Source organism: Anas acuta, chromosome 3, assembly GCF_963932015.1.
Source record: "Anas acuta chromosome 3, bAnaAcu1.1, whole genome shotgun sequence".
NCBI lineage: Eukaryota > Metazoa > Chordata > Aves > Anseriformes > Anatidae > Anas > Anas acuta.
The window spans coordinates 24,998,022-25,025,165 of NC_088981.1; the positions used below are offsets into that span (position 1 = coordinate 24,998,022).

The 27,144-nt window shown below is 40.0% G+C and overlaps 2 protein-coding genes across 4 annotated transcripts in view; one reads left to right on the forward strand and one right to left on the reverse strand.

Annotated features, from left to right (window-relative positions):
* The first annotated feature begins 991 nt into the window (after positions 1-991).
* On the forward strand, positions 992-24,947 carry TBCE (tubulin folding cofactor E). Its single transcript, XM_068676200.1, has 16 exons — positions 992-1,220; positions 2,582-2,666; positions 12,382-12,571; positions 14,660-14,744; positions 15,439-15,538; positions 16,957-17,059; positions 17,969-18,045; positions 18,348-18,443; positions 19,818-19,882; positions 19,972-20,036; positions 20,491-20,643; positions 21,100-21,253; positions 21,790-21,858; positions 22,817-22,876; positions 24,219-24,310; positions 24,554-24,947. The coding sequence occupies exons 1-16, from the start codon at positions 1,136-1,138 to the stop codon at positions 24,644-24,646; spliced, it is 1,572 nt and encodes a 523-aa protein (XP_068532301.1). The 5' UTR covers positions 992-1,135; the 3' UTR covers positions 24,647-24,947.
* The window catches only part of B3GALNT2 (beta-1,3-N-acetylgalactosaminyltransferase 2), a 30,714-nt gene continuing 26,984 nt past the window's right edge, over positions 23,415-27,144 (reverse strand). For all 3 annotated transcript variants that reach the window (XM_068676202.1, XM_068676203.1, XM_068676201.1), the window contains exons 10-12: positions 26,906-27,065; positions 26,459-26,515; positions 23,415-26,066 (exon numbers count right to left, since the gene is read on the reverse strand). In XM_068676202.1, the coding sequence (XP_068532303.1) occupies positions 25,932-26,066; positions 26,459-26,515; positions 26,906-27,065 (352 nt within the window). In that variant the 3' untranslated portion in view covers positions 23,415-25,931. The remainder of the gene's footprint in view (positions 26,067-26,458; positions 26,516-26,905; positions 27,066-27,144) is intronic.

Consider the following 27,144-nt stretch of genomic DNA (forward strand, 5'->3'; position numbering starts at 1 on the left):
GGGAGAAAAAAAAATAAAAATAACTCTATTTCACACTAATTAGCAAGATGAAGCTCAACTCCTCACACTAATACATGCTCTCAGGTTTGCACTCAGGAGCAGTGAACAAGTCAAAAATGAAGAGCAAGAGGACTTAGCGCTACTGCTTTTGCTGTCACCCTGGTACCATGGTCTGTGGGGATAGCTTCTGCACCACTGAAAACTGGACAGCCTTGCTCCGAGGGTGCCCTCTGTGGGAGCTGACGGAGCACTGGGTGAGAGGGCACCACCGCCAAAGGTGTGGAAGATGGACTTGGACTTACCCCAGAGATACCAGGTGGCCTTGGAAAACTCACCTACTTTTGGCAAAGAAAGCGTTTAGGTGAAGGCACAAAGGTCTTCACTGGCAGGCCCCTCTGGGGAGCAGCTGCTTTGTGCCACACAGCTCAGTGCGGCTGCGATACAGCGGTGTTACCAGACGCCTGTAACCAACATCGCAGCACCAGGTGTGCCGCGTGTGGGCTGCTTCACGCCAGGTCACACAGGCAAAGGCCCCGCGCCAGCAGGGCTGTGGCAGCAGGGCCCAGCGCTGTCTCCCTGCAGAGCACCCCAGCCGGGCAGCCTGTCCTGTCCTGTCCTGTCCCGTTCTCCTTCCCTTCCTCCCGTCCTGTCCTGTCCTGCCCTGTCCTGCCCTGCCCTGCCCTGTCCTCTGTCCTGCGCCTGCCTCGCCCTGGTGCTGAGCAATGCCTGTGCTCGCTCCTTCCAGCCCCTGCTTTGCTCCGAAAGCCACCTGCTCACTGTCAATGGTCGGTGCCTGCCGACCTGTGCTGCTTGGCTCTGTTGCTTTTTTTATTTTACATTGCTTTTTTATTTTTATTATTATTTTTATTTCCACTGCTTTCCTCGCACACGAAGCCCACACAGAACCCCCTGCCCTCCTGAACTACACTACCCAGAGTGCCACACGGCGCGGGCGCCAAGGCGCCTCGGGCCATTGGCGGCCGCGCCGGGGCTGAGCGGGGCGGGGCGGGCGCTGCCAAGCTGCGCAGCGCGGAAGGCGCCGGGGCCTGCAGGCGCTGCGTGCACTGCTGCTGCCGCCCCTGCTCCTGCTGCTGCTGCTGCTGGTGCTGCGCGCGCTTCCCGCGCCCTGCCCGCCATGAGCGAGGCGCTGGGCCGCAGGGTGCTGTGCGGCGCGGAGCGCGCGACCGTGCGGTACGTCGGCGGCCTGCCCGGCGCGGCGGGTAGGTGGGCGGCACCCGGCACCGGGCAGCGCGCGGCGGGCGGGAGGCGGCGGCTGCTGGGGGAGGTGGCCGGGGAGCTGTGGGCTCCTCAGCCTCGCCACAGAGCCCCTAAAAGGCACGGAGCTTGTGCCCCAGGAGCGCGTTTCCAGGTGTACTGAGGACAAAATGGCAGCTGGGGATGGTGGTCGGAAGGGATGGGTCCTTCCTGGCCAGCGTGGTTACCTCTGTGGTGATGGGATGGGGAATGTGGGCAAACCAAATAGGGGATATAGTATCCTATGTGTTTAATAAGGCTTTTTACACAGTCTCGAATAAAAGTATAATTTGGAAGCTAGGTAACTCCAAGGCAGATGGAAGGGTTGTGAAGTGGGCTGAAAGTCTGCAGGTCGGTCAGGCAGAAGCACGGTAATCCATGACGTGACATCTGGCTGGTACCCATAACGTACAGGAAACCCAGAGGTAATTCTGGGGTCTGTATCGTTCAACGTCATCGTCAGTGTCATGGGTAATAAACAGAGATCACCCTCAGCCGGCTGGTGTAACAAAAACCAACCCACGTAACAGTCCTTCATCCACCTTGTGTTTATCTAGCTTCCAAGTTAAAACCCAGATCACCCTTAGCTGGCTGATGTAACAAAAAGCAGAACTGCAATCCAGAGCAAGCTCCGTGAACTTTAGGAGTGGGCCTAAGAAATTCCAGGAGTAAGAATTTCTGCATGTAGTGTGAAATAAGCCCATGTTACTGGGTTACCTTAAAATACTGAACATGGCCAACAAATTAAGGGAAGCTGTTGTCTCCCCTCTGAGGGCAGAAGTTCTAGATAAAGTTGCCCTTGGAATAATGTGTCTGGTTTGGGTTATCCCAGTTCAAGAAGGATGCGGATAAACTGGAGAGAATCCAGTGGAGGGCTGCCAATGGGGTCAAGGACATGGATAACGTGTCTTGTGAAGAGAGGTTGAGGGAGCTGGGCTTGGTTAGCGTGGTAAAGAAGAGAAGTTAGGTGACATCAAATAGTGGCCTATGGATGTTTGAAAGATGATAACGAAGATGACAAAGCCAAATTCTTTTATAACAAAGAGCACCAGCCACAAGCTGTGTCTTGAAAGGTTCAGTTTGGACATCAGGAAAATCTTTTCCACTACAGAAAAAATGTAGCCCTGGAATAGGCTGCCCAGAGAGGTTGGAAGCTCTCTTCTTGGAGTTTTTCAAGATTTGGCTTTGTAGAGACTTAACTGTCTAACCTGATCTAGCACTGGTCATAATCTTCTGCTTTGAGAGGGAAGGTTAGGCTAGATGAACTTCAGAAGTTTCTAGAGCTATAATGTCTTACATTTGAAAATGTATCTACCATATTTTTCAGGAATTTGGCTTGGAGTGGAATGGGATGATCCTCAGAGAGGAAAACATGATGGTACCTACGAAGGAACACAGTATTTTAAATGCAGGTGAGCTGATTCCCATTGTTAACGTGTCCTGCCTATTAGCAATATGGTTATGGGGAAATGCCCTTGGTCAATTTTTCAGGCAAATCCCTTTGTTATCAATTGGCTGATATTTAAAAAGATAATAAATTTGAATGCTGTGACCAGCTATGCCATAAAGGCTCTTCCATTGTTATAGATCCAGTTATAGGGATTAGAATGCAGTAAACAGTTGGAAAATACAAGTCGTGGTTTCAGAGGTGGGTAATAAAATGTGATTTTCTTGGATATTGTTAGTCTTACCTTAGTAGGCCTTCATCTTCTACTTCAGTAAGAAAATCGGTATGTCCTACTTACCTTTCTTATGTAAGTGAAGTATTGGTCTGTATTAACTGTCTCAGGTACTGTTTTGTTTTGGATTTAAGATGACTTGCATGCATAGTGTTAAGGGAAACTACCAAGTAACACATAATGATTGATTGATCCTTGAACCACTCAGTAACTGTTAAGTAAGTTCAGTTGTGTTTAATGGATGCAAAACACAATGTAGCTGTGTGGGCTTTTATTTTTATTTAATTAGTATACGCATACATTGTATTTAACGTGGAAGACTCAAGCACTTAACACATTTGAAATTGGGGAATGCAGGACTCCAGGGCAAACAGCTGCAAGCTGTTGATTGCCATGTCAGGGGCCACTGCAACTGCTGAAAATTTGAGTTAAAGAAAATACCTGGATGAATTCATAGAAGAAAAGTCCAGCAATGACTCTTAAATACTGTGGGCTGCTAGCTCAGTAAGTTCCAGAGCAGACAGTTGGTGAAGGATAAGAGAATACTGAGGTTTTATCATCAAAATACTTGCCTTGCTTTTACATTTACCCCAACCGTTTTCTTTTGGCTGCTTTTGGAGAAAGGGTGCAGCATTACATGGATGTTTGTTCTGACCAATGGATCACAGCTGGTCATACCTTAATGAGACAAAATGGAGACAAGATTTATACGTCTTTTTTGTCTTCCTCTTATGTTCATAGGGTGGTAGTAACTGTAAAAGGGCAGTTTGATTGCTGTTTGTTCCTAACTTTGTGAGTGCTCATTTAAGTAAAATAAATCTAATATAAATCAAATTCTATGACAGTGAACACTTAGATTTTCAAAAGCCTTCAGTTCATCCTGAAGGAAAATGACAAAAGAAAATAAGTTATCTGTGGTCTTGCTTTAGGATGTGTGTTTGCTTTGGTTTGTTGGAAATGTAAGGCTTCTCTGAAATTAATTCCTTGTGTTAATTATGCTGAGAAAGTTAAAGTCATCGATGAGAAGATAAGCAAATTGTCCTTTTTTTTCTCCAACTTGCATGTGAATGAAGTTCATAAGACTGGCTGAATGAAGTCAGTCCAAAGATTTGTCTGATACTGGCTAATAGCAGATGACTGGAAGAGTGTGAAAGAACAAGAAAAGTATGTAGCAACAGTCTTGCTAGCTTTAGCTAGTCACGGTTCAAAGATTTTTCTGAGCCGGAGGTAGTATATATGTATATCTATTTTGCTCTGAGTGGATGATTCAACGGAAAGAGTTCTTCCTGTTAATTTCTTCCAAAATAATAATTAAAAACATGTAGCCATGGTGCATGTGTTTGCTAACTCTAGAGCACGTGTTTTCAGCTTGTGGAAATTGTGATTGTTTCCATTTTTATGAGCAGATGAGTTTTGGCACCTTCTCTGACCTGAATTATAGCTCAATGGTATGGAGGGGACTGAGAGAACTGCACTGTTGCTGTATGACACACAGAAGAAGAAGAACTGAGATCAAAATTATTATTTCTATGTTGTGAAAAAAAGTCTTCTATCTGCTGAAATATCTCCAGGGGGACAAATGGAATACCCTGAGGTAGCAGAGGAGGCTTCTGTACTTGTGTCAAGACCTGATAGTGGTTCCAGGCCCGTTAGAGAATATACTCTGCTATCAGTTCACATGAAAGTTGTTCTCAAACCATCAGGCAGAGCTATTTGGTCTCAGACTGAATCAACAGAATTTACCTATTAAATAATTCAAAACTAAGAAGTAGCTATTTTGAAATCCTTTTTGGGAATATTCTCTGCCACCCGTAGCCAAACAGGGAAGAGGTAGATTGTGTTCAGTAGTGCAAATCAGAGTTCTTAGTCTGTCTTCTTAACTTCCACATTTGTGTATGGTGGGAGCCCTAGAGACCTCATTATGAGAAAATGAGATAACACAAAATATGGTCCTTAGAGAGAAAAAAAAAAAAGGAAAAAACAACAAAGAAATACAAGAACTGATTCACTAGGTACAAGGAAAAAAAGACAAAAATAAGGTGAGGCTTAAGGAGGATAAGGACATTTTTGATGGAAGAGAAGAAATTCAACATTCCTGGATTTTTCCTAGATAAAGAATAGAAAACGGTGGTCTTTAGACAATAGTGTCTTCTGAGTTTGTTAGCAGAAATTCCTTTTTAAACGCCTTGAATTCAATTGAAGCAGTTTCCAAGTTAAAACTAGTTATTTTCTGCTGTAGGAGAACTAATGCAAGTAATCATTAGTATGCTCCTAGGAAACATGAGCTCAGAGAACACTCTCAATTCTTGTTGTAAAAAATCTGCTTTCTGAATGAAGCTGCACATAACCATAACAGCCCTAAATGTACTCATCTTTGAATGTGCTGTTCATACAATACCTGTTCTTTGTATTCTGTTTTCTGGAGTATTTCTGAAGATTAAGAGAACAGACATAACTGTCTGTGTAAGTGAATACCTTATTTTGTCAAGAAGATGATTTTAAAAAAAAAAACACCTTCATGTATCAACTCTTTTTTATCAAACAATAGTAGTAATCTTTTACATTGTTTCTTTATAATGTGTATATGTATGTATATGTATACATATGTAAAAATTTCTGTTTTTTATATATATATATGTATATAATCAAACCTTATCAGTAGTGCCCTTTGCTTAGAAGTCTGCTTCTCTAACTCCTTGAATTCTGATAAGCAAAAGCAGCTGATGGAGTACCTTAAACTGTAAACAAATGCAATGAAAAGACAAGCTTTTATTTTTAATTATTTCTAAGGTAATTTTGAAAGGGGTGCTTTTAAAAAAAAATCTTTCACAGTGATATTTCAAGATGACATCACAGGAAGAAAATAAAACTGAATATGAAATTTTCCTTCCCAAAGGATCTTCTTAGGAGTCCTCATTTGGATAAATCAGTAGGTCTGCAGACAGCTGTATGTAGTCTATGTAGTATGTTTTGTGGAAACACTACCTAAACTCATATGTTTCATGGCAATATGTATGTCTGAATCATATTTTATGTGATACAAATTCAACTTCTTAAGGATCTGAGAACCAAAGAACAACACAGTAGTGCTTCAAAACACACAGACATCGTGAGTGTATTTATCAAATCTGGAGTAGCTGGAAATGACAATGAATACTCTAGTGGCATTTGTGATTCTTCTTCCTGATAATAAAGTCTTGTTTCCTAATAACTGAGGAAGCTGTTATTTTACCTGTCACCCACACTACTGTATCATCTAATAAAGTAAGCTGTGTTCTACAGCGCCTCAAGAAATGAGACGTGAATAATCAAGCCTTACAGCAGTGTTAAAATGCACACACAGCAATGAAACCGGAGTGTGCTTTCAAAATGAAGTTCTGGTCGCACACCCCCTTTCACATAGTGATACAGGAGTCCTGCCCTGGTGGCTGTGGGTTATGGGGGCACCTGCCCTGGGCCTGCGAGCCCCCTAGGTGTGTGCACCTCCTCTGGGAGACGCAGGCGCTCCAGCTTTCATGCCCCTGCCTTGCTTCCCGCAGTCTGCTGAGGTGTGTGTGTGGGTAGGAGGCACCCCCAGGCTGCCACCTGCATGTTGAGATGTCAGGCACACAGCTTGCTCCTCACCACCTCTGTCCCCTCACTAGGCACGGGCTCACCTCAGCTCTGTCTGGCCTAGGAGAGGTCGTGCTGCTGGCAGGGTGACTTGGCAGCTGCAGGCCGGGTCTTGACTGCTGGACTCCTACCCTCTTCTCTCTCCCCCCAGGTACAGATGTTTAGCTTTCCGTCATGCTTTCTTTCAAGCCAAGTCCTCCCTCCACCCAGATTCTTCCCCCCAGAAAAAGTCTCCGTGTAATTCCCTGGTTACAGGTTAATCTGGCAGAAGGGTTATCTTCCTCCTTAACCATACGGGGTTTTTGGACAGACATCCTCTCAGACAGGTTCAGGTATCCCATTCACATGCAGTGTTTACACGTGCATGGCTGTTTTAGCAGCTGGTTTTTGTCCACACCACTTTGGCAGTGAGATGTTTGGATTCCCCTGTGCTAGCTGACATACTTCTCTGCTTACCGCATGAGTTGGGAGTGACGTCCTGTTTTATCACACAGAGTGCTTTGGTTCACGGTTGGAAGGGATGCGTTCTCTCCTACTAAAGAATAGCTTTGTTCTTTATAGAGGAATCCTGATTTTATTTGATTTAGTTAATCAAATTTGATTAATTTGAGCAGTGTGCTGTGCTGAGGGGGCATCTGCTTTGGGCTGGCATCAATACGGTGGCCTGTCCCAAGAACAACCCCACAACCCTGGTATTATCAGCTGATGCCATTGCTAGAAGTGTTGACCCCATTAAATTGTAGCCTCTTTCCCCAGGGTTGCCTTTCAGAGCAAGGCAGAGAAAAGGAGGGGAGAGCAGGAGCTGTAAAACCTGCTTCTGTGATGCGTTCAGCCAGGCAGAATTGCAGCTGCTTCTCAGCTCTTTGGGACTTGTTTTCTTCCCTTTGCTTTATTTTCTTCTGGTGGGAATTTGGACTCCTGTATATTTTTGTAGTCCTGAAATGCCAAGCTAGCCTTGCAAAGGCATTACATGTTTTCAGTTTCTTCTTCAGTGAATTTTATCAGTTGTGAGGGGCATGTTTGTAGATTTACAGACAGCACTTGTGACCATCAGCTGTCACTGTTTGCATGGCATTTATGTTCCTGCCTAAAAAAAAAAAGATCTGTTTATATTGAATTAAACTCTCTCTCCTTCAGGAATGACAGATTCACCTCCAGGAATATCTGCTTAGAACACAAGCAAATTCTTCAAATACAGGGAGATGTCAATCTCATTTTAGTGTCTATGAAGAAAAAGCAGTTTAGTAAGGGGAGCGTGCATTCCCAAGATTGCTTTTAGCCTCCGAAGATCTCAGAGAGGAGATTTGGATTGTTTCACTGTGTGGTGCTGTACCCAGCTGAGATTTCTGCTCTCTGCTGGCAGTGGGAGGGTGTTGAAACAAAACTGCTGGCCCTAACCACTATCCAAATGTGTCCTGTGCACCAGCAGAGCCTTCAGATGAGCATCTGGAGCTGCAGATGTCGTGGTTTTATTTTTTTCTTTCCTTGTTTTGTGGAAGCTCAGACTCAGCTTTCATGTCTGTGTGACTGAGGTAAACTTAGGAGAACTTCAATTACTTGCTGATGCTTGCAAAGCTGCTGTGCAGTCAGGAACTTGATACACAGCACATTAGTCCTGGGTGTCCCTTACAAACCCTGTTTGATGCCGCAGCTATCACAGACCCTATTCAAAAACAAATTGGACAGGCTTTCTTTACCAAAGTGTGTAGATTCTTCTAAAAGGAGTCTGATCTGTTGAGGACCTTCCCCTTCAAGGCAAAGACCTGATTAGAGCTCATGCAGGAGATAGGCACGGTTTCAAACAGCTCTAATTGGTGACACCCTCTGAGCCGTGCAGGGTGTTTGCCTCCAGCCGTGGTTAGAATTGCCTTGAGGCAGTTGTGAAACAGCCAGTACTGAGCAAAGACACCCTTCCATCTACCTTTCCCATCCAGGCAGATAAAGCCGAGGCCTCTCCTTGGCTGAGAGGCATGCTCACACCTGTGCCTGTTGGCAGAGCTGCGTTGTGCTTCGGGCACTGAGAAGTGCACGCGTGTGACATCCACGGGCGCCTGAGGAGCCGTCACGTACCTGTGATGATAGGCAACACTTCGACTTGGTTCTTCATTAGCAAAGAAGAACAATGCCAATTTCCTCTTTTTTTTCTTTTCCTTTTTTTTTTTCTCCCTCAGGAAAATGGTTAAACAGTGGAAACTGGAAGCTTACCCGAATTTTAATGAGTATCCTTCAAGGGCCCCGAGCATGCCAGCAGATGGGCTGTATTGCTTCAGGCTACTGAGTCGGGAATAGAAAGTGCCCTACAAGCAGTCTTCCGAGATTGGGGTCAGCCTGCCTATTTTAAAAGCCAGAAAGAAGTGTCACTCGCTAACCAGAGCCAGCTGGTTGTCAGAGCCCCACGTGGGCATATTCCAGGTTTCCTGTTTAAGGACACTGGGACGTACCTTCAGCCACTTCACCTCTGCTCATTGCATTGTCCTGGTTCTCGGACCTTCTGCACACATCAGAGCAAAATCCCTGTTCTCTGGCTTCCAAACGCTCAGCTTTAGCCAGGTTGATGATTAGTACTCACAGCCAACCATCCAATGTGCACACTGGGTGACTCCTTGGGCTAGGAATTGTCCGAATTACCTGCTTGTTTCCCCGTTGTGGAGAGTGATGGCTGGTAGGTGTGCTTCTTCACGAGTCCGCGTGTTGTACATCGGCTGTGTGATACATATGTATGCTTTGTACAGCTTGGTCTTGCACAGCTTGTACTCCCTAGCGTGAAACTTAATACAGGCAGTGTATTTTAGGGAAAACAACTTGCAGGTAAGTGACCTCTCTCCTCGCACATGTAGTCATTTTGCCTTAAAATAGGTTCTTACTGCAGCATCTCCTTTTCTGTCCTTCTCTCTGACAGTTCTTGAAAAAAGTAGATCAAATTAATAAAATGGAACTGGAAAACAAACTTAGGCTGTGGAGTGGATTTGAGTATTTATTACGCAAGATAGCATTGAAAGGGACAGAGTACTGTCCTGGTTTCAGTGAGGACAGAGTTAATTTTCCTCCTAGTAGCTGGTAGGGTGCTATGTTTTGGATTAGGATGAGAAGAGTGCTGATAACACGCTGATGTTTTAATTGTTGCAGAGCAGTGCTTGCAGCAAGCCAGGGATGTTTCAGCTTCTCTCTGTCCTGCCAACAGGCAGGCTGGGGGTGAGCAGGAGCTGGGAGGGGACAGACCCAGGACAGCTGACCCAAACTGGCCAAAGGGGTATTCCATACTGTATGGGGTCATGCTGAGCAGTAGATAGGGGTGGATGGCCAAGGGAGGAGGACCAGACTGCTCGGGGTAAGTCTGGGCATCGGTCAGTGGGTGGTGAGCAATTGCCTTGTGCATCACTTGTTTCATACGCATTACTATTAGTAGTACTATTATCATCATTACTGTTATTATTATTGTTGTTGTTATTATTTTCCGGTCTTAATAAACTGTCTTTATCTCAACTCACGGGCTTCACTTTCCCGTTTCTCTCCCCCATCCCAGAGAGGGAGGGGGAGGGGGAGCGAACGGCTGGGTGGTGTTTAGCTGCCGGCCGGGTTAAACCACAACAGTACTCAGAAGTGATGGTAGCAGGAGAGAAAACACCTATGATCTTCCTACAATCAAAACAAACAAACAAATAAAAAAAACAGGATGGGCTTGAGAGAGGGAATGCACCATACTTTTTCTATAGCTTCAAATTACCCTAGTGCCTAAGAAAGCAGGAGGCAAAATATCTAATTTTCTTTATTTTTATTTCCCTGAGCTTAGAACTGGTTTCTGCAAAGACAATGAGAGGACGGAGAAGTGCATGGAAATGGTGACTTGGGAAGACAGAAATGGACTTAGGAAGGGGTATGGTGATGGAGAGACCCAAAGGTCTTGTCTATGCCAAGCATAAATGGCATGACGAGAAGGCTGGAGGTGTGGGCATCTGTGTTAGCTCTGATGAGAGGGTTGGGGAGAGGAAGGAATTAGCAGAATGGTTGAGTGAGCAGCAGGATTGTTGAGTGCAGAGGAATGGAGATGACAAAGCGGGGAAAGTCGAAGTGATAGGAGAAGGAATAGCAGATTTCAAAATAAACATACAGCAGGATCTAGGGTAAACTACAGGCAAACAGAACAAGAAATGTTATTTATGGAGACCCCAGTGGAATCTTGCATCTGCCATCTACAAAGCTGTTTGACTTAAGTAAATGCAAGTGTAGGAGTGATGTACGTCACGTGTAAGTGATGTTATAATTAAGGCAGTGAAAATGTGATTTATTGTTTAAAGCAGTGTTGTTAAGAGGAAGTTTTTACATTAGAGGAAATTTGACATTTGAACTAAGCAAATGTTTGCAAACTATGAAGAACTTCAAAGAAGTGGAAGGAAAGGCTTAAGAGAGGTTTACTAAATCAAAAACACAGGTAATTGAAAATGCCTGTTGAATATGAGTATTCACACTGGCTTCACATTCTCTGGGTAAATGTGCTTGTCTGCATGTTTTGTAACCATTGTACTCTAAACTTAGTTGCTGCAAAACTAGACTGAAAATTGTTTTAAAGTAAATAATACTTTGGTTCTATCCGGTTCTTTAATTATGATATGAGAGTACTTACTAAAATAAATACCAGAAATGTTAATGAATACAGCTGGCACAGACAATTTCCAGTACTGATCATTTATAAAAATGTAAATATATGGTGCCCAGGCTATTCCACCTCCTTGCAATAGGTCCATAGGATTCATGGCCTCTGGTTACTGTTTTTCTGAGAGAATTTTGGACTCTGTAGAGTTGATGATGTATATTATGGTTTGCTAATGAGCCACTTGACGTTTACACGCTGTTTTGAAAAGAGGAGTTTTATTTACATAAGTGGTTTCATCCTCCTGAGTACTTTCCAACCAGAGTCAGTGCTCTTCTCAGCTGGAAGGCAGGCAGGTAATCATAACTACCAATTTTCTTCCTGCTGTTTTCTGGCTGATCCTCCTATCAGATCCTCCATCTGTTCCGTGATACCATTCCCACAACTTGTCTTTGCCAGTTCATCCTACTATTTCCTTTCTAGTTTTGATAGAAATTGTCAAAGCAATTGCATGGCGAGAAATTGTCGTGTGTTTTTCAGCTCAAAGGAAAACTAAGAAACTTCATAGGACTCTGTAGAATGTGCATTAGCCAGGTAATTTTGTTAAATATTCATTTTCAAAATTTTACCAAGTTAGTATTAGTTGTTTTTTTTTGTTGTTGTTGTTTTTTTTAAGTTTGAGTTAGTATAACAAGAGGTACAATTTGCATCTTATGTCATTTGACAAAACTGCATTCTCTTAGAATTATGAGTGAATTATTCAAGTGAAATATAGTGAGGGAATGCTGACTATTCTGATTCCTCTCTTCTTCCTACTATTCTGAGTATTCCTCAGCCATAAGCTGAGCTAAGGCTCCAGACAAGTTTGTCATATGATTTAGGTCTGTGTCTGTCCATAGGTAGAAACTTCTTTTCTGGGAAAACTCAGTACATAGTGAGTTTGGAAACAATGGAATGGTTATTTCTGATAATGGCACTGGCATGGTAATCTTGATGTGTAAGCACGTTTGGAGATGTGGTGCTTGAGTTCTCATAACATTCAAATGCTATCAGTGATACTTTGCAAGCCTTGCCTGGTTTCAGTGAGCAGGAGTGGTGCTCTAAAATCAGCCTGTAAAATTTCCCTTTGACTGCTTTGGTTCGTGGTATTTTTAATAAAGTAATGATCAGTAATTTTTAGACTTTCTTTTTTTATCATACTTTTGATAACTTTTCATATTTCACTGTTTCCTGGCTGTTCTTTTCTAGGCATCCCAGAGGAGGATCATTTATCCGGCCAAACAAGGCAAATTTTGGAGTAGATTTTCTCACTGCAGTAAAGGACCGATATGGGCTGAAGGAGCAAGATGTTCAAAATGGGACAAAGAATACATTAGTATTGGGAAAGAAGACTGTGGAACTTATTGGCATGGATTCCATTGCAGAACAACAAAGGCAAGTGTAATATATGAAAATCTAGGATATGTTGCTGTTCAACCATAAGGAAAGAAATGGCTAGGGTAATTATTCCATAGTTCTTGGAGTACTATTTCCTCTAAGAACGTTCAAGAAAGTTGTTGATGAATTAAAAGGTTATTTGAAATTTCTGATATAAATTGTCTAATTTCACATGATGCTCTTTATCTGATGTGATTGTGAGCTACTGCCAAGAGATAACCTTGCTTGTTCCCTTTCTCTGTGTCTGCTGTTTACTTGAACATGAGATCCGGTGTTATGTCAAAAGGTGAGCTGGTTCAGCTCATTGTTCTAGTATGAAACCATTCTTTGTTTTGTGGGGTAGTTTCCCGTTGGATCCGTGAACTAGCTCAAGTTGTACAGCAACCACACAGTTGCCAAATTGGAAAATTCAAGGAGAATGCATGGAGGGAAACAGGTACATTTTTCTTTTGGCAGCAACGTGTAACTACATGTAGACTGGATCTGGTGAAATGGCAGGTTTTGTTGCCCCTAAACTTACTCTGAAATTTCTTGTTAAATTAGTCAAGACCTTGTATGCAAACTACATTCAAGTAACTTTGGGTCTACAAATACTGCCGTTCTTTATCATGTTGGTACATGTTTATTTTAATGTGGCAGTACAGCAGGACAGAGAACAGGTTCCTGCTGAATGATAAATATCATGTGATTGAGATTGATGGAGAACAAATAGACAATTGCAAATACAGGGTTTTTGCTTGAGATTTCAATGAATGAATGGTAAACTGAATATTTGGATAGCACACAGGATGATCTGCATATTATCAGTAATGTCTTTTATAGCATTATGTTTACCTATACACATTCGTGGTCCTTTAAAAATAGATGGATTTAAAAATTATGTCTTTTCTGAGTACTGTACAGTATTTCTGGTTTCATCTTTGTTTAATCACATCAGCACTGACTATGTAACTAAGAGAAGGAAAGCAGAAAGTCACTGTACTGCTAGTAAAGCCATCTCTCAGTCAGTTCTTGTCAATGCTCATTTACCTGGGAGGGTAAGAAAAAACAAATAACAATGATGTGTAGTAGACTGCAGTTCTAATGACCTCCATTACCAGAGAGATAACAGTTCAGTAGGTGGCAGTCTCCTCTCCGGGACCACTGATGTACTCCCTTTGCCTCCCAGAACATACTTAGCAGTCAAAACTGCTTTTTTTTTAAAAAAAAAAATAAAATATATATATATATATATAAAATGCTTAAATAACGTAGAACCTCTTGCAGAAATTATTACCAAAACCACGTTTAACTTGGAAACTCTAAATTCCAGTTTGCATAGCTACAGTGTGTCTGTTTTATGACTCTTTTTTTACAGTTGGATAAGTATCAGTTTTTTTTTTGTGAGGAGGCAGAGGAGAGGGGCGTGAAGGGGAAGAGGAAGGTGGGGGAAAAATAAGAAATCGTGATTCAACCAGACCTACTTTGCAGTATAAGAGTCCAAGGAAGTATAAATATCCAAGAAAGATACTAAAATGTGCAGTGCTAATTTATAGAATCATCTAGGTTGGAAAAGACCTCTAAGATCATCAAGTCCAACTGTTAACCTAGCACTGCCAAGGCTACCACTAAACCATGTCCCTAAGCACCACATCTACGCCTCTTTTGAATACCCCCAGGGATGGTGACTCAACCACTTCCCTGGGCAGCCTGTTCCAGTGCGTCACAACCTTTTCAGTGAATAATTTTTTCCTAATAACCAACCTAAACCTCCCCTGGTTTAACTTGAGGTCATTTCCTCTTGTCCTATTGCTTGTCACCTGGGATCTACCCCCACCCCACTACAGCCTCCTTTGAGGTGGTTGTAGAGAGCAATAAGGTCTCCCCTGAGCCTCCCTTTCTCAAGGTTGTACCACCCCAGCTCTCTCAGCTGCTTCTCATAAGACTTGTTCTCTAGACCCTTCACCAACTTCGTTGCCCGTCTTTGGACATGCTCCAGCACCTCAATTCCAAGTTCTAAAGGAGCTATTTATGAAAATATTATTTTCATAATATTATGTTATTTCTGTTCAAAGATTACTTAACAGAATGTTCTTTCTCATTTAGCCAGCTGAACCTACTGGTAGATATCTCGGTGCGTGAGTGTGCAGTGAGCCATGCTGGTCAGAAAGAGGAAATCAACAGAACATGTGCTAGTATCCTTTTTTGAAGGTGCTGTATAATATGATACCACAAAAAAAGTATATATTTTAGCATTCCAAGTGTTCACTTCAAAGAATGAGGAACTGTATTTTTATCCTTTTATTAAAAAAAAAAAAACAAACAAAGTTTAAAACCATAGTTTGTGTTTGGAGGCTTATTTCAATGCTTGCAGAGTTAAAATGTAGAAGCCTACAACTTTTGAGAAGGAATGCGGACTGTGGGTGAAAATAAACAATGTTGTCAGAGGTTGCTACTGTGACTGACGTTTCCAGCATCGCGATTTTTAAAATTTTACTCTAGATTAGGTAAGCACATAAAAATACAGTGGATAGGTTCGGTAGGTTCCACAGGTTTCAAATATATAACTAATAATGTATTCAGCGTACCGCATGTTGTAGCTATATTAGAGGAATAGAAAGTGTATTTGTTCATTTGTAAGTATTGGTAAGAATTCCTATCAATACAAAAATTAATCCATTTTTAGATTTGTAAAGTTAAGCTCTCTTAAGTCATTTTTGTACCACAGAGCAATGTAAAATTTGCTGTAACTGAATGGTAGTACCTCTTAGGGCAAACAAATGTATTCTATTTCTGCTTATTTGATTAAAAAAACAAACACCCTAACTCTAGTGTCTGAAAAAGGAAGTTCACATTTGAGATGTTTCTTTTCTTAATATGAAATTTCAGATATCAGACATATAAATCTATCAAAAAATCTGCTGTCATCTTGGGATACAGTCACAGATATTGCTTCTCAAGTTCCAAATCTGGAAACACTTAATATCAGGTATATTCATATTTGGGTTTCTGTACCTTTGGGGATATGAACAAAAAAGAAGAGGCTCTTTTAGATACAAGGTCAACGTTCATAAGATAATTGAATGCCTCAATACTGGTTTTAATTGGAGCTAAGTTTTTAAATACTTTTTTTTTTTTCATTATGTCCTTAAACAACGAATGCATGTGGTCATGTATGTGATCTCTGTTGTCCTATTACCAGCTTCCAAAGCCTTCATTGTGCAGTACACACAGTGCAGCTAAAATAATTTCAAAGGGATGTAAGCTAAATTGAAATAAATGCCATGTTAGTATAATAACAATGCGAGCACAATTTTTGTATTTGTTTTTGTAGCTAACGTGACAAAAACTATTTTTAAATAGTTGTAGGTGTTCCATTTTCTTCAACATTTAGCACTGAACAGGTGTTGCAACCTGGGTGCTATTTGTAAAATTAGGATCTAACTTTGCATGAAGCATACGCAGTCACTTATTATTATCAGCATACATGAGAATATGGAAAATTTATTTTAATTCATTAGAATAATTATTTCATTTTTTCATTGTTGAGAAATGCAGCCTAGACTAACAGGTTTTCAGAAGTTATTTGTGATTTATTTGTGATGAAACTGGAATGTAAAATGGAAATGATGGTGGAATTTGAAGCTTATGACTACAAACTGAAATAGCTTGAATTTGTTTTTTTTAATTGTTTTGGCCTTCTGTTAAGAGTTTACTTTAAAAAAGAAAGACATCACCAAGTGAGTCTGTTAATGATTTTTTTGTGCAAGGAACGTTGGAAGAATAAAATTGATAGTTTTCCAGCAGCTCTCTCAGAGCTTGTTTAAATTGGAAAAAATTACTTACAAATATGTAAATGTAACTACATCGAGAATTTTTTTTTGTCTTAATATACAGGTAGATCATACTTCAAGAAAGAAACACAAATGTCTTTGGAGGGCAGATTAAGAAAACTAGTTTGAAGTCTCCAGTTTTGAATCTTTTAACTATTTGATAGTAATATTTTTTGCTGTTGACAATGAGTATCACATCCTTTTGTTTTACATACTTTTTGTTTCAATCTAGATAGCTTCAATTAACATTAAGTAGTTTAAGCCCCAAATCAGACTTTGTTTCATTTAGTATTAATGAAAATCATTCTTTTCACATTCAAAATTCAGGGAAAGAAAAGGGCGGGGGAAACCATAGATGAATAAAAATGCATTTTTGAATTGGGAAAGTAAATGAGGAAAAAAGTTTGAATATAAGTAATATTTTGTAATATATTTAAATATGTGAAACAATGTCAGTGTTTGTTTTTTTTTTAAATGCTTACATTATTTTTGTACTTAGTACATAATTCCAAATTAGTGACTTAAATAATTGTGTTTATTTAAGTTTATGGTGATAATTATTCTTTTTACACAGTGAAAACAAAATGAAATTTCCATCTACATCAATTTCTGTATCTAATGTATTTTCAAAACTGAAGGTTCTGGCACTTAATCAGACTGAGATAACATGGACAGAGGTAAAAACCTTGATTTTGTTTTCATTTATATTGGTAGGTTTTGAAACAAGTAAAGCACATTAAATATTATACATTATATTCTTCTCCTGAAGTGTAGTCATCCTCAGAAGAGGTGCTGTGACTTAACTGTATTAGTTGGAAATGTAAGTTATATTGGCACTAGAGTCTAATGAAAAAAATGCTTAACCTCATTTACATTTGTAAATTAACCAGTCAATTTTAAGCATTTTGAAGTAAAATTTAATTTCATGTTCCCAAGGTTGAATGCTATTTGTTTCCTTGTACTTAGTAAAAGTTTATCTATATTTTAGTGCATATATAGAACAAATGCAAGGAGAAAGAACATAGGTCAGTATGACATGAAATACTTGTTTTGGCATCACTTTGCATCAGCATGAGATTGGCTTAGTGTCTTTGCATCTACAGAAAATGCTTGAAATACGTGATACCTAGTTACATGCAACAGACACAGCACAGAATAAACAAAGCTTTGACTTTTTTTTTTTTCAGGGACTGAAATATGCAAACATTTAAATGATTCTATTCTAGTATCTTGTTTCACTAAGGATGAAGTCCTGTTCTCAAATACATTAGCATTTGAGCCCATTAGCCCATTTAACATGGGACTACAGGGCCCATGAAGCCAATCTCAGTAGTGTCGTCCTACAAGTTTGGAACCACAGATTGTGTGGCTGTGCAGAACCCGTTTGATTTCATCTGTGCTTGTAGACCTAGACACAGGAAAGCACCAGGTGGAAGAAAGGGAGTGCTAGGCAATCTCCAGTATTTATTTCTGGTTTTGAAAACTATAATTTATTCTGAATATGTTCTGAGGAAATCTGCATAAAGTGTAATTTCTGGAATAATTTTTCTCAACTTCTGTTATATTAAATTAAGTTTTGCTCTTAGGTCCTTGTTTGTGCTCAAGGATGGCCAGCACTTGAAGAATTGTACCTTACTTCTAATAATATTACAGTTTTGGAAAGGTAAGACATGTAACGTACGTGAGCATTTTGTGAGTGATGTACTGCGAAGTTAGATAGCAGATAGAGCTACGTTCCTGTAATGTTTGCATCACCATGACATAACTGTAAAATAATTGGTGCAAGCTTCATACGGTGTACTTCAAAACATTTGAATAAGTAAGCAATTACTTGCATGCAGTTATATGCTTTAAAAAATAGTGTTTTCATTAAAAAATAACTAAACGTGTTTTTATTTTTTTTAATTTTCTGTTTGTTTGGTGCAGGTTTGTTGATTTTGTTTGTTTGTTTGTTTGATGTGGCAGGCCCGATAATGTCCTGCAGACCCTGAAATTGTTAGACCTCTCAGACAACCAGTTGCTGGATGGAGATCAGCTGCATCAGATAGCATATCTCCCCAGGTAGCTGTTAAACACATTTGCTGGAAATTCTTTGTCTTGTTCTTATTCATCTCCATAGTTTTTGTTAATGGAAATGTGATCATTTTGATGTTGCATCGAAGGTTTACGGATTCTTGAAATAGAAGCATTTTGCCCTCTTGAGGAGAGTAACTGCATTATTTAATTGAGCTACGTTAATATAGTCTTATTTTTTTATCTTTTATAAGCAAGACATTCTTAAGCTGTTTGTTATGAGATTTTTATTATATACTTATGAAACTAAAGTAATTGATCACATTACTAAGTTCTTTATGCATTAATATGTCCTCCTTTGTATCCAAGATAACAGGACCGTAGAGTTTTTGTGGTCTGGCAAAGCAAAAAAGATACAGAAGTGGCTTTTTAGGAAAAAATTTCTGACCAGGACAGTGTCGTAGAGGTTCATCAGTAGCTGCGCAGCCATCTCGTGGTTGTTTGAGTCTGCAGAACGCTGGTGGACAGCTTGTTGGCAGGTGTTGCTCTTGAGGCTGGCACATTAAAGATCACTGGTGATGGGCAGTTTCCAACAGCAGTTTACACCCATGCTCCCTACCTGTTTGTTCTTTGTAAAGAAGGCAAAATACAGTGAGATTGGAGGGAGCTGGCAATAATTCTGCTGCTTCTCTGTCATCTGCTTGCGATTGTTAACTATGGTGAAGGTTACAGTGGTTACTCTACTGGTAGTAGCGTGTCACTGTGTTTGTATTGGCGGGTCCCCTGCACAAGGACTCTCTTTGGAATTTTCATGTGCTTTTGAGGGTAGATTAAGGACTTTGAAAGATGTGTACTTCAAATTTATTTTTTTTTAAAGAAAAAAGTATAATTTCTATACTGCATTGCTTAAACATATTTTCACTTTAAGTGAGTGTGGTGGTACCCTTTACACAGATTATTCTGTTTCACTGTACACTCAGTAGCAATGTCTTTATGGTATTTATGGGCTTGAACTATGATTTGGTGCTCTGGGGCTTATCCAGGGAAAGTAGTGTTCCTTCCATTTAAGAGCACTTCAGTTCCAGTGAATGGAATATTGTGGGACTAATGAAATAGTATTGTTAATCTGCAGAATTATTATCTTGAGCTGTACGCCAAAATAGCAGCCATGAGGAATTAACAGCCTATTTTTAAAAAATTATATGGCAAATCACACCATTCAAATCCAGGAGTTATTTTGAAAGCTTGAAATTATTGTACTTATTCCTTGGAAAAAAAAGTATTCTCTGAAGTGTGGGTACTATCTATATAACTGCCAAAAGTTTATTAGATCTTTGTTTAAAAAAAAAAAATTAAGTATATTCTTTTACAAAAAAATGTTCTGTACCAATTACAGTAATCATTGTATCTATTAAATTTCAGATTAGAACAGCTAATACTTAGAAACACTGGAATATCTTCCATACACTTTCCTGATAGTGAATTTGGTATGTAAAATTAGCAATTTATTTATATTTTTATAATTCTGTTTATTTAAAGTTTTCGTTATTGTCTGTAAACTTATTTTTTTTCCTAGGATGCAAGACTAAAATGTTTCCTTCATTAAAGCGCCTTGCAATAAATGACAATAAAATATCACAGGTAGGTTAGATTGTGGTGGGTTTGCATTCTGCATATACATCTATCTTTAAGAGTAACTTAAATTTAAATTAAAATTTGCTATTTTAATTTTTTTTGATTGCTTGTGTAAGATCTTGAGGCATCTACTGAATTCCTTGATCAACACAGAGAGATGATTTAGAATTTTAAAAGATTCTTGGCATCTCAGTTAAACAGGTTTGTGGTAGTTAGTCCTGTCCCTCCTCTACCTCATAATTCTTCTTGTGGAATTCTAACGATCTAAAATGCTGAGTAGTCCCTGGTCTGTTTAGTTTTTTAATTAAATGTAAGAACAGGATGAAAGTACTTGGTTCTGCTGACCAAAAAAACAGTTTCTTTCATGGCCATTGTACAGGAAAAGTCAACGTTACTGTTTATTGTTCTGAAATGAAGTATGCTTTATGTTTCCTCAAAAGACTGTTCCCCTCCATTTCAGTGGTCATCAATCAATGAGCTTGAGAAACTGCCAAGTTTGCGGTCACTGCAGTGTCACAATAACCCTTTGATGGACACAGAGAAGAACCCGGAGACCCTGAGACAGCTAATTATTGCCAAGATAAGTCAACTGGAAGTTTTGAACAAGTCTGAGGTACGTGATGCATCAACAAATTGCATGAGTCTATGGAAAAATTGTTTTTAAATCATTGCCTGAGGAATTCATTTCATCTTCTTTTAAGATTGTGTTCAGAAAAGTAAAGTACTGATTATTCCATCACCTTTAGCATGAAAGAGGTCAGAAACAGCATCTCTTCTGTAGCTACAAAAAATATCTGCATCATAATACAAATTAACATCTTGGCTTAGATACTCATCTGTGGATCAGACAGTACATAGAGGAGGTACAGAGCTCATAAGATTCTTAATAGCTTTAAAATGTACTGAATTTATGGATCAGTTAGTACTTAGTAATGGGGTTTGTAAGGTTATTGGTAGTGCTAACATGTACTGAACATCAAAGTGATTGTAAGGGTCAGTGTCATGAAATAGATTTTCTTTTCTGGAAAGTCATATAATTTTATTGTGCTCCATTCCCGTGCCAGTACAGATCCTTCCTGCTGAAAGAAAAGGAGCAGAGCTTGATTATCGCAAAATATTTGGAAAAGAGTGGCTAGCAGCTGGCGGGAATTGGAACTCAGAGAGAAACAGACCGAGTGAAGAATTTCTTGCTGCCCATCCCCGATACGCAGCTCTTTGCCTTAGTAAGTACAAGTAAAATGAGCATTTCCTCACTTCTGGCATTGCAGTAGCACTAGATTTTTCTCTCTTCAGTCTGTTCCCTTCTGCCAGGGGCTTTTCCCTGTGCTCCTCCTGCCTTGTAAAGCCCACCTGTAGGCAGGCCTGCATGCACCTGGCTTTTGCTGCTGCAGGGCAGCTGCACAGTGCTGCGCCCCTCCAGGTGCTGCTGCTTCAGCTGACATCTGCCAGCACCTGCCCCAGAGCCCTACTGGTGCAGCACCGGGGGCTCTTAGAGGTGGGAGTGTCAGGCAGCACCTCCACCTGCCTGCTGCCTGCTCCACTCCCTGCTAAATACACAGAGCTGTTGGTCAAGGATCCCGCCTGCAGCGCCCTGTGCTTTTGTGCGGTGTTTCTACCACTTTGTGTGCGGCATCACAGCTGCTGCGGGAGCCGAGGCAGCAGGTTTGTGCCCAATCCAACACTGATTGCTTTTCTCAGGGCTGCTGTCAGGTGTTAGTCTGAGAACTGCTCACGTCAATGCGCGCTTTCCTTCACACAGAATATGGTGCACCTGAAGAAGGAGAACTGAAGGGACAACAGCCTTCGACTCTGAAAAATCAGCTTCTGAGTAAGAGGCCAGAAATGGTCAAAATTATTCTTTCTGCATTTGAAATATTTTATAAATTTTGTGTTTAGGGAGAACAAAGCATTCAAAAGCCTCTGAGAGGTTACAAGGTTGCAGCATGTAATTCTGTTTCTTAGCAATATGCGTATCTATGACTTGGATTAGATACCTGCTTCTCTGTACCCCATCTCCTTTCCTCCTTCTAACCAACCTGAATTATTTTCTTAAATAAGACTTAATGAGGAATTCAGTACTCTATTCTCATAGTCTCAATGACTTCCACAGAAAAGATTTGAGATTTTAACCTTAACAGCTGAATTGTTTTCTGATAGTTTTTTTTTTTTTAATCAGATTCTTAATTTTAGAAAGTCAAGAAAATTAAAGCTAGCTTTGGTAGTTGGGGCTGTTTACATATTTAAGCTAGATTAATATCCCAGATGTACTTAGCTTTGTTTCCCATTTGATAGAATTGATTGTATATTTTTAATCCATGTCCAAAATAGTATTTTAAGGCACTTATACTCTCATGTTTAGATGGAAAACTAAATAGAACAAGGAATGTAGTTGGCTAGACATACTAGAAACTTAAGGGGTCTTAATTTCTAGTTATTTTTTTAAGTTAAAAATATAATACAAATATATTTTGAGGAAATTAAGACAGTTTAAAGCAGGTTTTTAACCTGGAGTAGACACTTTCACATTTTACTGCAGGTTATTTTTAAAAGTTAACTAGAACTGAAGCACTTTTAGGTAAGCTTACAAATGATAAAAATGAAAAATTAATTTTAACTTTATAGAGAACAACTAAATGCTATCATAGCTGCTCAGACACAGGCTCTGTTGTAATTGAGAAGATCAGGCTGGGTGGGGGGGAAGTGTATAAAAACAGACTAGAACGTCTTTGTGCTTCTGACAGAATAGGACTTACCTTATTCACTAATGCTTTACTGTTCTCCTTAAGCTTTGACAATTAAATGTCCTGACAAACCTGAACAGAAGCCAGTAGAAAAAAAGCTACCAGGTAAGCCTTCTTTCTTGTTTCAGATGTATAGCTCCTTTTGAAATAACTGTAATAGAGAATGACAGCTGCCTCTAGCTTTGTCAGCTCCTGAAGACTGTGTTACATAAAGGAATGACAAAGGTAGAACTCATGTGAGAAAGTCATTATTTTTCTGACCTTCACCCAGTTAGTTACTTTCAGTCCAGTTTGAAAATTGATGCATGTGTCACCATGTGTGCTGCTGGTTTCATGTAATGTGTATGAGGCAATCAAAGGCTAATTAATGGGTATGAAAGCTGGTGGGTGTGTTTGCCCAGTAACAAGAACATGAAGTTGTAAGAGCCAACTATGTACTCTGCAGTTATAGATTTTTATTTCTTATATCTTACAAATTGCTATAAATTAAATTTGATACAGGTCAGAATCAGATTTCTAATGTGTCTTTTGTGAAATGTTAGTGCTTGTAGTGTCTACCAAAATGAACAGACTTTGTTCTAAATCAAACTGAAGTCTCAGAGATGTAGCAGAATGGTGTCTGAAAGAACAGACTTACACAAACTTTATTCTAAAATAAAAATCACATTTATTATCACAAGTTGCATAAAATCAGATAGATACAGCTTTTACAAAAACGTTTGATAGAAAAATATTTGTCTAAGTACAATGTGTGGTATTACAGGAATAACTCACTATTGCTGTGCCTTTAGGTAAAGCTTCAAAAAGAAGTAAAAGTTCAACCAAAATATTGAGTATATCTATTGCAAACACAGGTATCACCTCTGGAACAAACTACATTTACTCATTCAAGATCCATTACAAAAAATATCCTGCCGTGTAACTGACTTCATAATAGAAACCGCTATACAACTCTGCTGGCAATTTGGTTGGGACGAGTTAACGTAGCAATATTTCTAAGAGTGGCACTAGTTCCACAGTGACATTCGTTTATTTGTGCTGGGAAAGCCAATTTCTGGTATGAAAGCTTCAAGGAACAGTCACTAGCTGCAAGCAGACAGAACCTGACTGGTACATGTCCCAAAGGTCACTTAGTTTAGTGTGTAGCAAATTCAAACTCAAAAAAGGTAAATTATGAAGCCATAACACTTTAATTTGGCATGTGGGATCAAAACGCTTCAAAGGTAGTAGCTTATTCTGTCTGACCCACCAGAGATTGAACCGTTTTCAATTCGACATTAGCAGTTATCATTTCAGGTACAAAATACATTATTGCAGTGTTAGAACTGAAGCAGCAATACAGCCTTTCACTGTTGCTATGAGCAAGTATAGCTGAATAACCAGTACTTCGCTACAGCTCAGTGGTAGCAGCATTTTTCTAACCACTTGGTTTCTTTCCCTTTTCCAGAGTCCATGACTATTCAAAGGGTCAAAGGATTGCTCTATCGCCTACTTAAAATTCCTGGTTCAGAACTGAAACTGTCCTACGAAAGTTCTAAAGTGAGTTAAAATTAGGTAATTCAGCAACAAAATACTTCATGCTGCTAAAGGTCAATAGCATGTTCTAAAATACTACCTAATGAAATTGATTTCACTTAAGGAGGGCAGTCTTCCTGCTGTTAATTTAGGACCTGATTCAATGCCTGATCCTCCCTGACTGCAACTGCCTGATCTAAATTTGGTTTACATTAACAGAGGTCTGGTAAGACTTAAACTGAAATCTTTTTTCCTTTCTTATTCTAGCTGGCAGGAAAAGAAGTTGAACTAGACAACGACTTAAAGCCTCTGCAGTTTTACTCAATAGAAAATGGAGACTGTGTGCTAGTACGGTGGTAACAAGACGCTCCCTTGATAGGCTGAAGGCAAAACCAAGATGGGAACTGCTGGAGAGTTACGGACTGCCTGCAGACAGCAGGTACAACATGTGCCTGAACACCTGTGGGAGAACACGAATTTCATATGTGGCACCAGAGCACTATATGATAATACTTCCAGCTCCTATACTTAGCAATTAATCTTTATGAAGGCCTTTGCTTTTGATTGAAGTGTCTTATCTGGGAGACACCAAATAGTACTTGAAGTCTTCAATTAAATAAAACTCAAGGTAACCCTTTTGCCAATATTTTATACTACCTTACCACTGCAGTGGTGAGAATTCATTTGTATGGAACTGATACATGATCTGGTTGTGATGTCCTCACTTATAATAGCTCTAGGACAAAATTAGTGCTGCACTGAAAGAGGCTACTTGTGCTGTTTTCACCTACTTCTAAAGACCTTAAAGCAAAGAAGTGTAAATCAGCGGTAACTGTAGAAGTATCTGCACAGCCTTAGAGTGCTTAAGGTCAAAATCTGACAAACCTTAATTCTACCTGCAGAGTTAACATACCACAGTATAAGTAAGTTCTCAGCATACTGCAAGGCATTGATATTTAGTTTACATTCTTTAGTGTGCAGTTCCTCAACCTTATTTTACTTTCACTTGTGTACCACCAAATTCATACATAATAACAGGGCTACCAGAAAAACCTCCTTATCAGGCTAAGTTTGCAGTACTTCAAGATTTGGTATAAGCAAACTTTGATTTATTTTTTTTAATATATATATATATCTAAAATTATAATGGTATAAACAAACTAAACCTAACAAATCCCAAACCCTAGCTGTCCCAGCCCCTGCACAGATGAGAGCAACCCCTCAAACTGCATGGAACCTGCTGCAGCAAGACTTACCAGACGCCCTGGTTCTAAGCACAGCTCTCCAGTGGATCCTGGTACGGCTCTATACAGAGTTAAATCAGTAGTACTTCAATTTACAAAAGACAGGCTAGTTGGCATTCGTATGTGCATTTATTAATTACAAGTAGGTCTTTGACTTCATATAAAAAGGAAACTGTTTATCTTAAACATTTTGGTTTTTGTCAGATCAACATCTATACTATAGAAAATGAATAGTATCAGTCCACTTGTAATTATCAAAAGGGATGTGCAAATATTGTTACGCTTTAGTTGAAATCCAACATTAAAGGATACCTTAATATTCTGTATTATTCCAAGAAGGAATCCCGATGTACACTTTTCCATCCTTATTATACGCTACCCTGTTATCCAAGGCAAGTCCCTCATCTTTCCTCACATCTACAAGGATCTCCACACAGCTCCTTTGCTCTCCAGAGCTCTCTCAGTTCTTGGGGAGAATACTGAGGGGAAGACAGCATACCACTCTCGCATGCCTTCTCACACAACCAGAGACTATCCTGTTAGAGAGACAGCAATTTCAATAGTTCTTAGAAAGAATTCAGTGCTCAACAAACCTTACTTCCAAGAGTCAGGTCTTCATTGTTTATGGCGATACATTTTGCACACAAAGGTCACCAACTAGAGGCCTAGAGGCAGACTTCCCTTTCTGAGCTGCTAGAGCTATTCAAAGAACTTGCAATTGGGGGATGGAGGATGGGTTTGTGTTGTTTTTTTTTTTGTTTGTTTGTTTGTTTCAAATACATTTTAACAAGTTTTCTGTATTTTGATCCAATGGCTGTTTCAATTTTTGTAAAAAGCAAACTTTTTTGATCCCCCTATTTTATTTATGCTACTTAGAGCAACAGTCATGATCTCTTCCAATAAGATTTGAAAATTTCTGCAGACTTACTTGGTATCGCTTGGGTCCTATAGCTGCCATCCAGATGCCCATGCTCACATCTTCACCCTGAGACAACACGTGGGAAAAAAATAGGTATTAGCACCAGGAGAGCATGAAGCATGTGCCTGCAGTAAAAAGGGCACCTACAAAAAGCTATGCCTGAGTAGCTTACAGGTGTCCCATTAATTCTCCCCACCTTTTCTGTGGTAAAATTGTTTTCACGGGGAAGACAGTACTAAAAACAAGATTACCACACCAGATTCTCAGTCCAAAACAGCTGTGATTTGAGCTGGAAGGGACACTAAGCACAGTGAGCAAAAGCACTGCAATAAGCTGAAGCATCAGCCAGGAGCCCCCAACAATCACACCCGGGCAGCGTTCTTTCCCACTCATCCAGTGCACGTGCTGCTCCCCAAAGCAGTTTAAGATAGAAGAACTGAATCAAAGCTGTAATACCTGGTAAGTCTTTAATCTTTCAGAGTTGCTTGCCAGCCACTGAACGATGTCTTTGGCGATGACATAGCCAGACCCACAAGCAAAGGCTGGATACGCAGGACTTGGGTACTCCAGCTCTTGCCACTTCCCAGTTCGATCAACTGCCCAGTTCAGTCTGAAACTGAAGAGCACGTTAGACCTGTGAGATGTTTGTACAGCGCCCTCCGAGAAACCTATAAACACAGCTGCCCACTGAAGTA

Bases quoted from the DNA above. Each gene is read 5' to 3' on its own strand.
- TBCE (XM_068676200.1), top strand. From the start codon at position 1,136: ATGAGCGAGGCGCTGGGCCGCAGGGTGCTGTGCGGCGCGGAGCGCGCG. The intron at 17,060-17,968 runs GTAAAAACCTTG...TTTTGCTCTTAG, and splicing joins CTGAGATAACATGGACAGAG to GTCCTTGTTTGTGCTCAAGG. The intron at 24,311-24,553 runs GTGAGTTAAAAT...TTCTTATTCTAG, and splicing joins TGTCCTACGAAAGTTCTAAA to CTGGCAGGAAAAGAAGTTGA.